Source organism: Phoca vitulina, unplaced genomic scaffold, assembly GCF_004348235.1.
Source record: "Phoca vitulina isolate PV1807 unplaced genomic scaffold, GSC_HSeal_1.0 scaffold55, whole genome shotgun sequence".
Taxonomy (NCBI): domain Eukaryota; kingdom Metazoa; phylum Chordata; class Mammalia; order Carnivora; family Phocidae; genus Phoca; species Phoca vitulina.
Genome location: NW_022589758.1, coordinates 8,124,408 through 8,138,909, shown reverse-complemented (window position 1 = coordinate 8,138,909; position 14,502 = coordinate 8,124,408). Strand labels below are relative to the sequence as shown.

General features: G+C 41.9%; 1 protein-coding gene across 1 annotated transcript in view; it reads right to left on the bottom strand.

The window, feature by feature from the left end:
* Nucleotides 1-14,502, bottom strand: part of PHEX (phosphate regulating endopeptidase homolog X-linked) — a 199,239-nt gene that overhangs the window by 68,098 nt on the left and 116,639 nt on the right. Inside the window, exon 13 of the mRNA XM_032389616.1 lies at nucleotides 898-975. Coding sequence (XP_032245507.1) covers nucleotides 898-975 — 78 coding nt within the window. The remainder of the gene's footprint in view (nucleotides 1-897; nucleotides 976-14,502) is intronic.

Below are 14,502 nucleotides of genomic sequence, written 5' to 3'. Positions count from 1 at the left end.
TTTTAAAGATTTTATTTATTTATTTGACAGAGAGAGAGACAGTGAGAGAGGGAACACAAGGCGGGGGACTGGGAGAGGGAGAAGCAGGCTTCCCGCTGAATAGGAGCCCGATGCGGGGCTTGATCCCAGGACCCTGGGATCATGACCTGAGCCGAAGGCAGACGCTTAATGACTGAGCCACCCAGGCGCCCCTAGAAAACTACTTTTTCAAGAAAACGTAGCGAATGGTAAAAACACGGGGTTTTGTGAGGAAGAAAGTTCTTCATCGGAACTATTTGTAGGAAAGGAAGTAACAGTGATTGTGATTAGAAAGGCCTGTAATGAATGTATCTACTGGAAAATGCATGTCCCAAAGTATCAGAATACAAAAGTTATTACTATTCCTCCATCAGTAACTTACTGCAAATATACAGTCCAACTCACAGTAAATTATAGAGTCATATGTATGTGCACTTAATGTGCCAAAACACTCATAAAGTTTAATGAAGTTAACTCCCAGCAGGCAGATTTATTACTAGTCATTTAGTATGAATGAAGCACATAAAGAATGTTTAACAACAAATATCATGCGTTTTACATTAGAACATGGCCACTAATTGTAAAATACTCAATTTGCTTAATCCTTTCCTTTATGATCAAATCAGACCGGATCCAGGTCCATGTGCTTTATGGTACCCACTCAGCTATGCATTCTTTCTGACACTTCCTTTATTTTGAATCTGCTCTAAATCTTGTGATATGCCTGGCATATTGAGGTTCATATCTAGCCAAGGGATGAATCAAAAGTTGGTGCTTTCTGGCACTACTCGGTTTAAGTGCTTGGACTTGGGTTAGTTGAAAGGCATGAGGCCAGTAAAAGTTGCCAAAAAACAAAAATACAGTATATTTAGCACTTACTGCCTTGAGGTCTTCATTAACATAAGTATCATTCATTATAAACTCAGGATAGCCAACTTTTGCCAAAACCGCTCTCGCCTATAAAAAGGAAAGAGAAAAACGAGGTCAGAGTTTCAGCACTTAAATCATTAATAATCACACAATGTAGGACGCAACGTTCATCTGAAAACTCTCTTTAGGGAGTGCCTAGTAAATGCAACCTACTGTGAAATGCAAAAAAAAAAAAAGAAATTTAATTTAGTCTCTGCCCTCGATATACTAACAATACAGTAAATGCACAAACGAATATATAGTAAAAATAAAGGTTTCAAAAGAAAGACAATATTGTTATCAAATTCCAGAGCAGAGACTAATTCCTCATGAAATTCCAGAGCAGAGACTAATTCCTCATGAGGAAAATGCTTAACGTAGGTGACCAAACCGAGTCTTCGAGAATGGGTGGGATTTCAAAATGCAGAGGTGAGAGGAAGGGCATTGCAGGAGAGCACAAGGACAAAGACAGGGAGCCAGAAAGGAAGGACATCACACAGAGAGGAGCAGCACTAGGAGGGGGGAGCAGTAGACAATCCGTAGGAAAACTGGTTTGGGCCAGTTCACAGGGATTCCTGAATGCCATGCCAAGAGTCTATATTTTCTTTCACAGATAGGAGAGAACGAAATGTTTTTAGCAGGAGTAAAATGAGATGAGTCACCCTTCAGCAAGATTATCACGCAACGCCGAGAGTGATGGCCGGAATGCTAGAAAGATTGGAAGTAGGGGGTCCAGACTAACTTAAGATGTGCTGTAACTGTCCTTTTGATAGACAGACTACTGCCTCCCTGTGTTCTGTAGCATAAAGGGAATGGATGAAGGAAAAATCACCTTCGGCACATACAAGGAGCTTGCACAGCAGGGATTGGCCAACTACGGCCCCTGGGCCAAATCTACTGGCCCCTCTCTTCCCCACCCCACCTCTGGCTCTACAAACTTGTACTGGAACACAGCCAAGACCACTCACTGACATGTAATCTGCAGCTGCTTGTGCACTACAAGGGGAGAGTTGAGTCGTTGGAACAGAAACCCACCCTGTGGCCCACAAAACCTCCAACATTTACTACCCGGCCCTTTAGAGGAAAGGTTTGCCAACTCTTGCTCCGGAGAAACTTTACAGTTCCATGTGAAAATGTGTCTCTTTCCTCTCCCCAGATTCTGGGTTTCATAAAAACAAAAGAGGGGCTTACTCAAAGAGTGAGTACATGGTAAGGAGGATCTGCCCAGATCCCCCTGGGATCCCTAGCATTGCTTCTGTACAGCCTTCCCCAGCATCTAGTGTTCTTTTTCTTTTCTAATGGCCAGCACTTCCGACTCTTAGAAGGCCTGCCCTAGGGCTACTGGAGCCCCTTGCCTGCGCGAAACAGTTCCTGAGAGTTTCTCTACCTTCAGATCCCATCCCCACCCCAACTTACCCCAGGAGCCTTCAGCCAATGAGCGACTGTAGCAGGAGTCCAGAAGCTCCACTCCTTTGCCTCCATTTAGGACAAACTGTGAGGTCTAATTTGCACTCCAGAGGTCCCCTGAATGATCAGACTGTCTGAGACTTCCCCTGAAGTCACACCCTTGCCTGGCCCTTACCCTTCCCTGGCTGGCCTCCCCCATACCCTTGCTGCTCTCTCTTCGGAACACTTGCTAAATAAATCCTAAATCACTTGCACATGCATCTTCATCTCCAGCTTTGCCTCCAGAAGACCCCACATAAGAGACCAGGCAACCCCAAACATGTTGGTTTTATTCCAGCACAGCAAAACCAGGGACCCCTGCACACATTGCTCTTGTAACGAGTTCTTTCCTTCAGTCCCTTTCAATTTTCCTCACCCAACAAATAAATGGAATAAGATAGTGCGTTTCCCTATCTTCCTTGAGATAATTAAAATATTAAATATCAGCAGATACCTGAAACTCAAGACTCAGGATTTTACAAGTGCCATAGGACACAGTCATAATGGGTTTTGCTGTTCCAGACTCAAATATAGCACAGACCAAATTCGCCTTCAAAACCCTGTGAGTTACACTGAAAGCCTGATGTGACCTAGATAGGAGATAACTAGCAGTTATGACTCTCCCTCAACACCAAACAATACCTCCTATGTCTATAAGTTACCTTGTTTCAAGACCATTGTATCATTTCCCTCACTGTACTTAATTCCTCAGTGTATTTTATGAGCTCACCACAAGTCACACGTATAACGTAGAACAAATAAAGAGCTCCCGATAGTTACCCCCCAAAATGAAGAAATGTATAAGCTGAGTCATCCACAATTGTTTTCCGAACACTGGTCTTTCTGGAGCATGCTGATGAATTATGCATTGTTTTTCAAACCTCACGTTCTGGGACCCCCACTGCACGATGGAGCTTCACAGAATATATTACCTTCTACACTGTACATGCGGGTCACTGAATCCTCTTTATTATTTATTTAGCAATACCTTGACTTGAACAGTCAGTAGAGAGATACAAAGAATCCCTAAATTCATCTCCCAAGGACACATAGAGAGAATAAGGTAATAATACTAGTAGCAACACTGCCAACCTCGGGACACCGTGCTCTTCTTCCCCAAATGTATGCCTCCATTCAAACTCAGACTCAAATGTCCTTCTGTCAGTCCGTTGTCAAGTCCACGTCATCCCACCCCACGCCACTCTACTTTCTTCCCTGAGAAGCTTCAGAATGCCATCTCCAGAAATCCCAGTGGGGCATGGCTCCAGGTCAGCATCTGCCAGTGAGAAGCACTCAGAGGAGACTGGAAAGGTAGACGAGGAGACACCATTTCTTCCCTTGCCATTGGCAGCTATGGGCAGACACAGAGGCACCTGCAGACAGCAGACAGAGCGCTCTGCCCGCGGCCTCCAGGCAGTCTCCTGAGGAGACCCCTTCTGTGTGCGGGCAGTACTTCACTGGAAGATTGGGCCCTTCACTCACCAGCCCTCCCAATGATTGCATAAGCCCCCAGTTGCCCATATTAAACAGCTTCCTGCTTGATATACTTAGACAGGCACTCACTTTCCTGCATGAACGCTGATACACCCTTTAAGGCAAAGAGTGATCACGTCACTTTTTAACTTCTCATGAACGAGAAGAATGAAGCACCAACAATCTGATGGCTAGCTGAAAGGTTAAAGTATTCATGAGAGAGGTCTGCAATCAATTACCCCCTGGGTTGGTTACATGGACAAGAAGGAAAGGCAAGTCCCAGGGCAAATACTGAGAGAAGAGTGGTATAAACAGAGAAGGGACCGCATATCATGTTCTGCAAGCAATATTTCTTAGGCTGCTTGTGGCTGATCAGAAATGCCAGAGTTTTCTGTAACCACTGCATGCACTTCCATCCCTTACTCACACAAACTTCTGGAAGGGGACCACACATGACAGCCAAACCTCCTTCCTCAAGGGAAGAGGCTTGAGCCACTGCTGATCTTCACTACCTCCTTGACCTTGGGCAAAGTACTTACTTTTCTGAAGCAAATACTGCCTACTGTCTACCCAATATCCATTGTCCTTTCCTTCTCTTAGTATCAGACCCCAATTCTGCTCAGGGTGACAATGGAGCAAACGAAAAATAGCTGCATCACCCAGCTTCCTTTCCAGCTAGGACTGGCTATGGAAGGAGATTCTGGCCAACGGCATAAAACAAATTCCCTGTTCCACTCCCAGGAATCCATTTTTTAAAAAGGACAGATTTGGGGGGCACCTAGGGTTGGCTCAGTCAGTTAAGGATCTGCCTTCGGTTCAGGTCATGATCCCAGGGTCCCGGGATCAAGCCCCGTGTTGTCAGGTTCCCTGCTCAGCAGGGAGCCTGCTTCTTCCTCTCCCCTTGCTCCTCCCCCTGCTTGTGCTCCCTGTCAAATAAGTACATAAAATCTTTTTAAAAATTTACTTCTAATACAAATACAATGAAAGAGAGAGTTGAAAGAAGTACTGGAATAATAAAGGAACTGGGAAAGGAAAAGTTGAATCACCTAGATCAAGCCTGAGCAAACCTCTTCTGTAAATGACCACTTAGTAAATATTCTCAGTTTTGCCAGCCATATGGTCATTAATCCAACCCCTCACCTCTGCTGCTGTCCGTAGGAAAGCAGCTATAGATAACACATAAATGAATGGCTGCGCCTGTGTTCCAATAAAACTTTACTTACAGACACTAAAATCTGAATCTCATATAACTTTTATGTATCATGATACATTCTTCTTTTGATTTCTTCAAACCATTTAAAAATGTTCAATCCATCCTTAGCTCGTGGGCCATACAAAAATAAGCAGCATGCCAAATATGGCCCAAGAGCCACAGTTTGCTGTGTTGATGTAGATAATTCAGTGAGGGGATTGTTCATTGAGTTGCCTCAACTGGTGGCACAGGGCCTAGTACACAGTAAGCGCTCAACAATGCTTGCCAAATTGATTCATGCGGAACAGTGTAGGGGAGTGAGCGTGTATGCGCATGTGCATGCATTTTTAGCTACTTTGTTTTTGTTGTGCTCTTTGCTATTACTAACATGTACATACAACAAATCTTAATTGCTTAGGAGTTTATTCTTTGCCCTAAAGTCTTAGGGCTAGAGCTCTAAAAATTTACAATTAATTCTATGGAGACAAGAGAGAGTTCATAAAGTGAGGATTATTACATTGAGAGAGAGACAGAGAGAATAACTACCACAAATAAACTCTGAAAAACAAGGAACATTGGAAATGTAAAACACAATGTGATTTATTTATTTTTTTTAAAGATTTATTTATTTGACAGAGAAAGACACAGTGAGAGAGGGAACACAAGCAGGGGGAGTGGGAGAGGGAGAAGCAGGCTTCCCGTGGAGCAGGGAGCCCGATGCGGGGCTCGATCCCAGGACCCTGGGATCATGACCTGAGCTAAAGGCAGACGCTTAACGACTGAGCCACCTACATGCCCCCACAATGTGATTTAAACACTCAAGTCACCCCTCCTTCCCAGAACTTTCCACAAGGTACACTGCAACTTGATAGGGCTGGTGGCAAGCACAGAACCGGACATAATTCTGCTTTATCTGGCTGTGACATTGAAACAGTGTCTAATTTTTACACAGATGACCAAAGTGACTTAAAGACTGGTTACGATGACAGCTTTACTCCTGATTTTTCAAAGCCACTTCGTATTAAGCTGATTGGCAGAAAGATGGAAAGCTCATTTGTTTTAATCCCCACTGACTTGGCTGTTTAAGAGAGTCAGGTAAATTCTCAAATGTCTTGTATGTATTACATCAAAGGGATCGTTTTTATCACTTAATTAAGCAGCTTTGTGTTTCCGCTACCTAGTTAAGTCTCTTGGCCTATTTTTTTTTCTTTTTTATTAATTTAACTAACATAAGAAAAAAAGGAAACTGATGATCAATTGCCCTTCTACAAACAATTCATAGACGACTTTCGTAAGCTTGCAATGGCTTTGAAAGCTTCAGTTAGGCTTAACCACACTGAGGCCTCATTTTCTCTGATGAGTTCTGTAATAACTATTAAACATCAATCAAAATTCTGAGCCTTAAGCATATCCGAAGGTTCAGGAGACCGTACATGAATTACACTATCCTTCAAAACAATGGCAGTTTTCATAACACCAAACAAATGATTGACTAGTGTAGATGCCTTGGCTGGAGATACTATCCTAAGCAGAGCTGATGGTATTGATGAAAATTAGCCCTGGGGAGCAGGCTTTAATATCCTCTGGGGCTATCTGGATCCCACAAATAATAACAATGCATTTATCTGAAAAATCAAATTTTATCTTCTCAGTAAGAATGGCACTGATTTATTAGGAATCGTGGAAAATTTTAATTCTGCAAATTGCTTTTGGGTGTGGTTCAGAGGCTCATGCATCATGCTGGGGTGGAGGAGGAGTTAAGCGCCCCCATGAATCAGAAGGCTTTATAAGTCACAGTAGTGGTTTTACAAGAGCTGGAAGACAGGAATGCTCAGATTTCAGCTCTTCCATCCTAAATCCTGCCTGAGTAATGCCCCAGTATAGCAGACAATCCCCATTTCTCGCCAAACACAGACAACATTCTAGGAAGCATTCCAAATCACAAACCAGTTCCATCCATCCCTCTTCCTTTCTTGGAAACACCAGCTCCATGTATCTTGGAGGCAGGCAGTTTTTCCAGTCTGAAGAAAGGAAACCAATGTAGGCATGGGGAAGCTATAATTTAGCCAAACTGGCACTAAACCTTTCCCTGGTGTCTTTGTGATGGTCCCCTCCTCTCACTTGGATGAGCACTGCACCCAACAGAAGTAAAGAAAGAAACCAACGTTTGGGTTTTCTTAGTAAATAACTGGAGCAGGGAACAGTAACAGAGTTAAGAACCCAAAACCATCCTATGATTAATCCATAAAACAATAATATCCCCCTCGGGGTAGGTAGGGGCATTATTACCTTAAAAACAGGGGCAAGTCTCATATACTCCCTTTAAAACTGGATCATATAATTTTTAAAAAATCGATGTCTTTCTGTACTTTCAGTCACATACCCTAAACTGCTCACAAACTTTTTGTAAATAGAACAGCTGCCAGACCTTCTCAAATGAAGATCCTAAGCCTCAATTAGCTAAATCCATTTGTCCAGACATAGCCAAAATGATAAAAGCCCAGAAGCTGGAACAATCCTATATTGTAGTTTGGCTTTTATATGGGCCAAAGTAAATGATATTTTTCTCTGTCTCCCCCGTACAGGGCTCTACATCAGGTCAGCATACTATAGCCCACAGGCCAAAACCAGCCCACCACCTGCTTTTGTAAATAGTTTTCCTGGAACACAGTGAAGGGGTTCAGAATATGCCACCATGGCCTAAGAATTATTTTGAACTGAAGGCATTTGAGAAACATCCGATGCAGGAAGAGGCTTTTTCTGAACCCCTCTTATTTGCCTAAAAGCAGAGCCTTCTAGAAGAACTCCACTGTCATAAATCCCCTTCAAGGGAGGCTCCCATAGCCAGAAATGAGAAACTGCATAAACAGACCTTACTAAAACATACTTTACTTTCCATTAGTTTCTTCCATATATTTCTCAGTCATTTCCTACCATTTACTGTCCCTTGAAATCCTAACCCATGCCCCTTGTTCAGATGGTATATAAGCCCTAAATTTTCAATGGGGTTTTGAGCTACATTTTGAGCTACATTTTCTGTAAGCTCCCACCTTCTTAAGGGAATAAACTTCGTCTTTTTTTTCTTGCTAACCTGTCTTTTGTCAGTTGAGTTCACAGGCCCCCAAAGACTGGACCTCAAAGGGTAGAGGAAAAGTTTTTCCTTTACAAGAGCCAAGCTTATTTGTTTACTTGTCTCTGTCCACTGTCATACTATAGCTGTGGAGTTGAGTAACCACAAAAGATACCACGGGACCTGCAAAGCCTAAAATATTTACTATTTGGCTCTTCACAGAAGTATTTTGCCAACACCTCTTCAAGATAAAGTTTCCCAGATTTTTCAAAACTAATAGTAAAGACAGCAAGGGGGAAATAAGGGACAAAGCATAAGTTTCTGGACAATTTCATCAAGATATAAATGTGACTCAACTTGTAATGCTTCATCTTTTGTTGAGGTAAATACCTCAATTTTAAAACAGAGCCAGCATAAAAATATTAACTTGAAGCAGGAATTATTACCATGGAAAAATCAAAGAAAAAATGCAAATAAATTATTAAAGATCATTTTCCAATGTCAAGATTCAAAGAGCTTAGAAATGCACAAGCAACATCTAGTCCCTAACACCTAACATATCTGAGGTAAATTTAATCAGCTCTTTAATCCTCCTTCAATTGTAAAATTACTTATTTAAATGGCAGGCAAATTGGAGATTAACTTAAATAAACATATCCCACTCTCTCATCAACAGTTCAATTGAGGGGGTATAGTGGTCATTCTTTCCATTAAGGTTTACCTTGGAAATAAACAATTCTTCACTAGGGTGAAAAATTTTTTAACCACCTCCCTCATACTGCGGGGGCAACAATCAAATGAGGTAACTTTGCAGAATTATTAAATTAGGCCAACGTGAACTGTCACATAGTTTTTCTACAAAAGAGGGATGCTATACGGCCACTCCCCGGACAGATGGCTTGTTCCTTCGACACTGTAGGCCTCTAGTTCAGGGCTTCTCATGAAGCTTTGTCCCTGGACTGGCTGCAGCAACAGCAGTCCTTGGTGGCTTGTGAACAATGCAAATTCATGGACCCACCTCAGACCTACTAAGTCACAGTGTCTTTGGGTTGCAATCCAGGAATCTGCATTACCATAAGGCAGGGTTTCTCAGCCTTAGCACCAATGACATTTGGGCCAAACTATTCTCATTTGTGGGGTTCTGTCCTGTGCATTGTGGGATGTTTAGCAGCATCCCTCGTCTCAACTTACTAGATGCCAGTAACTCTCCCCCTCCCCACTTCACAGTTGTAACCAAAAATGTCTCCAGACCTTGACAAATGTTCCCTGGGGGTACAATATCACCCTGGGTTAAGAACAGGTGTGGGAGGGGATTCTCCTGCATGCTCAAGTCTGTGCTAGATTGCTAGACGCTCTAAATTGTGATACTTAGCAAGGCTTCCAGACTCACTTCTGAGAATCCCTGACATTGTATTCTCCATCCACTCCTTCAATATTCCTTAGGCATCTCACAAGTAGTCACCACTATTACGCCAACAGGAGTACTTTATGAAGAAAACAACATGATCTTTCCCAACAATTTCTGAATGTGACTCAGGCACTTGCAACTCAACCTAATTTTTGGCCAGTGTCACCTAAATCCCAGGATGATAGGGACAAACAATTAATCGATAACTGGAAAATGCTTTGCAACTACAAGTCAGGATACAAATATACCCCCCCACGAAGATCTCAGAGATGTTTTGATTAAAAGTTCTAATAACTTCTCTCTCAGTAACTTGGCAAATCTATTTTAAGTACTTCGAAGCATCTAAAAAGCCATGTTAATACAATTACAGTTCACTGAAAAATTAGCATGCAATCCAGTTTGAAAGCTAAAATCAGTCATAGCGGGGTAATATTCCATTTAATTATAAAGATTAATTCAACCTTCATTTATTTGTGCGTGTGTTTGGTCTTTTCATTTTTCAAAGAACACCCGAGATTCAAATGCCATCTGGCAGAATTGCCACACAATTGTCAGTAGCATCTATTAGAGTCGCAGATTTCATTTCAAAGTAGGACTGATAAAAGGACAAGGGGAGGGAAAGAGAAGAGAAAGGTGGAAGCAGTAGAGAGGCGACGAAAAAATGAGGTTTTTCACCAATCAGATGGGACTGTATCCCTCACTCTCTTTTGTTCCACCTAAACGAATGGTCCCAAATAACAAGTCCTGCTATCCTTATTTTCTATATTTTCTGCAAAAGCCAGGTGAAGATTCAAGCAGTGCTGTGAATAACAGTGCAAAATCTAATTATGACACCCACTGTGTTTTTCAAAATGTATGTTACAGCTGCCTTAAAATTTGGCCATAGTCCTATGGTGATTAAGACTGACCACTTTCTTCATCATAACATCCATTCAAAATTCAACCTTTTATGGAATGACTAACAATTGCCAAATAAGTACTGTAGACTGGAAAACACCTTTCTAAATTTTTAGTGAGTTGTAACATACACAAAGTACACAAATATTAAGTGTACAAATCAAAAAAAGTTTTAAATGCACACAAAGGCCTGTGTTAGTAGCTCCAAGACAAGATTTAAAACATTTATGAGCACCCAGAAGGCTCCTTTGGGTGCCCTGCCAGTCAATAACCCCTCTACCCCAAGATAACCACTATTCTGACCTCTATCTCCACAAATGAGTTTTGTCTGTTCTTGAACTTCAAAAAAAGTGTATACTCTTGGTGTCTGGCTTCTTTCACTCAACAGTACATCTGTGAAATTCGGCCACGTTGCTGTGTCTAGCAGGAGTTGAGATACAGAGTTTAACAAACTGCATTCCTGTCCCCAAGTTGTTCACAGTTGATCATATATGGAGAACAAAATGCGGAAGGAAGGAAGGGAGGGAGGGAGGGAAGGAAGAAAAAACACTAGAAGAATGTAGAGGATGGGATGGGATGGGAAGAGAAGAACTTTGTGAAAAGGTCACCTTCAAAGAGGAGATCTCAGAGCCAAAATGAATGAGTAACAACAGAAATAACATTGTCAATAATAACAAAAGTAATGCTCTTTGCTGAACCTCTACTATGGGCCAGGTACTGGGTTAAATGCTTCATTTCTTCATCAGATCTAATTTTTACCTCAACTCCACCAGGTAGGTACAGATCACTCCGTGTCACAGCTCTGGGAGCTGAGGCCCAGAAAGGGTAATTAACCTCCCCAAGTCCTGAAGACATTTAAGGGCCAAAACCAGCCTCGTAACCCAGACTCATTTAGCTTTAATTTGACTTCAAAAAGCCCATGTTTTCCCAACATGTACCATCTTTTGAGGAATGAAAAATAATATTCTATTATATGAATATGACTCATTGTTATAAATCCAAATGAACTGAACAATGTGTAATGTACAGACCACCTCTGCACCGGTAACCATATTCAATACGCCCAAATAATCTTTTCAGCCATAAGAATGACAAGACACATGTAGACAGAGTTTAAGTATACCTTTAAGCAGTTTCTATCCCTCCATAAAAGTCAAAGCATTGAGCTTTTGGTTCTGGACACCAATGGAATTAAACTTTCACCGAGCGCCCCGGCAGACCAAGAGTTGGCCAAGAGGGGAGGTCAAAACAGAAAAGGAAAGGCAAGAAAGTATTTCTAGTGTAGAAATACCAGAGCATCTATTTTTCAGACCAGTCAAGGTAATGAGATAAAAGAGATTTCACCAGTAGAAGGAAGGTTCCAGGGAATGGGGACCCAGGGAGAGAAGGTTATCAATCTCATCGAGGAGATCCACTGGCAAAAACCACCCTGAGAAAAGGAGTCTATCATGAGCATCCCCGGCCTAAAGAATTCTAGTCTTTTTCCTCCCATTTCTAAAGAGGAGTAACATCGCCCCTTCGGGATTTAAGCACTATCATAAAGACAAATGAGAGCCAGTTTCAATTTTGAACCAATTAAATTTAAAACTTTCCTAAAGCAGGGCACCTGGGTGGCTCAGTTGGTTAAGCATCTGACCGTTGATCTCAGCTCAAGTCTCCATCTCAGGATCATGAGTTCAGGCCCTATACTGGGCCCAGCTTAAAAACAACAACCAAAACAAAACAAAACAAAAACAAAGAAAACCCCACTTTCTTAAAGCTCAACCTTAACTAGCTTTGGGGTTAGAAATGAAAAAATGCGCTATAAGCAACAGACCAGGAATGTTTGGACCTTACCCCAAAAGCCCAGGAGATGGAATATAGGCCTTCTGAGCAGAGTACGTGGTTCCAAATTTGCATCCCCCAAAACTCAAAATTTGGTCCTGCATTGTCTGTCTGTAAAAATATATCATCAGCAATATGTAACTTTCTGCTGCCAGAATAGCCAGACCTATGAGTGTGACCCATGTCAATGTGAACTGCATGGGTCCAGGTCCCTTGTTGCTCTCTGCCTCTCTGAAAGCCAGAGTACCGGCCTCTATCCCTTGAGAGTAAACTCCAGGGTAAGTGGTGGAAGACAGATAAAGGGAATGCAACTCATCCACCCCAGTGGCTCTGCCTCCACAGTTCAGCCCTGGTTATTTATTCTGGATGCCCATGGGTCACATTTTGGAACAAATTTTAGCTCTGTTTTGATCTACCTCTGAAAAGGCAGTCTAGGGAAGGAAACCAGAAAGGCCACCTATACTCAAGGAAAAGCAATGAGCCACAGCCAAGGGACCATGTGGGCTGTTTGTAAACAGCAGCCTAAATGTCATCATCAATTATTCATCATTCAACAAAGCAAATGAGTAACCTCTTATAAAACCACTTAATTCTTACTCAAGAGTTGGCCCAACAAGAGAGGAAAGCAGCAAGGGGTCGGTCAAAAAGTTGAGACTAAGAAAGCTCTAGACCAGGTGGCCAAGCCATGGCCTGCATGCCCAATTCTGGCTGCTGCCTGGTTTTGTCAATAAAGTTTTATAGACACAGCCACATCCATTTGTCCACATATTGTCTATGACTGCATTCAGGCTACAAGAGTAGACTTGGCATGGCCTGCAAAGCCCAAAATATTTACTATCTGGTCTTTTACATGAAAAGTTTGCTAACTCCTGCTCTATACTTTCAGTACTCAAAGGGTGGTTCGTGGTCCAGGGCCATCAACCTCACCTGGGAGCTTATTAGAAATGCAGGATCTCAGGCTCCACTCCAAACTTAGTAAAAATCTGCATTTTAACAAGGTCCCTAGGAGACTGGTGTGCACATTCAAGTTTGAGCAATACGACTCTAATAGGGCTCTGCTTCTCAAACTTGACTGCCTCATTATTTGTTATAGCCAAGGCATGGAAACAACCTAAGTGTCCATCAATGGATGAATGGATAAAGTTGTGATATACATACATATAAGGGAGTATTATTCAGCCATAAAAAGGAAGAAATTCTGCCATTTTCAACAGCATGGATGGACCCTGACAGCATTATCCTCAGTGAAATAAGACAAGGAATGACAAATACTGTATCATCTCACTTATATGTGGAATCTAAAAAACTAAAGAACAAAGAGATCAAATTTGTAGTTACCAGAGGCAGGGGATGGGGGGCAGGAGGAATTGGGACGAAGGTTGTCGAAAGGTACAAACTTCCAGTTATAAGATAAATAAGTACTAGGGATGTAATAGTACAGCATGATGACCATAGCCAGCGCTGCTGTATGCTACAAAGGAAAGCTGTTAAGAGAGTAAATCCTAAGAGTTCTCATCACAAGCAAAAAAATTTTCTTTCTCTTTTTCTTTTTTTTTTTTAATTGTACCTTTATGAGATAATGGATGTTAACGGAACTTATTGTGGTAATCATTTCCCAGTATGTGCAAGTCAAACCATTATGCTACACACTTTCAACGTATAGAGTGATGTATGTCAATTATAGCTCAATAAAGCTGGACCAAAAAAAAAAAAAAAAACCCTTGGCTGCTTACTGCATTCACCTGGGGAGCTGATTTTTAACTACTGATGGCCTGGGTCTGAGGGGACTCCAGGCTGGAAAGTTTGCAGGAGCTTCCAACTCCTCCCAAGGTCACCCCACATAGTTCTCACTATCATTAGATACTGAGAGGGGACACTCTCAGTATATATACATACATATATATATACTGGCCTTGAGCTAAGAAAAAGCAATCAGTCAATACTAAGAAACAATCTAACCAACCAAACAGGAAAATAGGAAAAAAAAATTTAATGACACTCAGTGGTCAGGTGTTAAAGACAGAGGGTAAAAATAATTCCCAATTCTCTAATGTAAACAATGAAAAACTGAACACAGAAGAGAGAAGGAAAGGATAGTGACTGCAGGTAGGTAGTTTCCAAACATGGTTGCCAACAACAGCTCCTGTCTCTGTATGCTCACGCTGCTCCTCAAGCCAAGAGATGAAGTCCCTTCTAGGGACTGGCCTTGTCTCCGGCTTTGACCAAGAGAGTGCAGCAAAAGAAACCTGGGATTTCCGAGCCCAG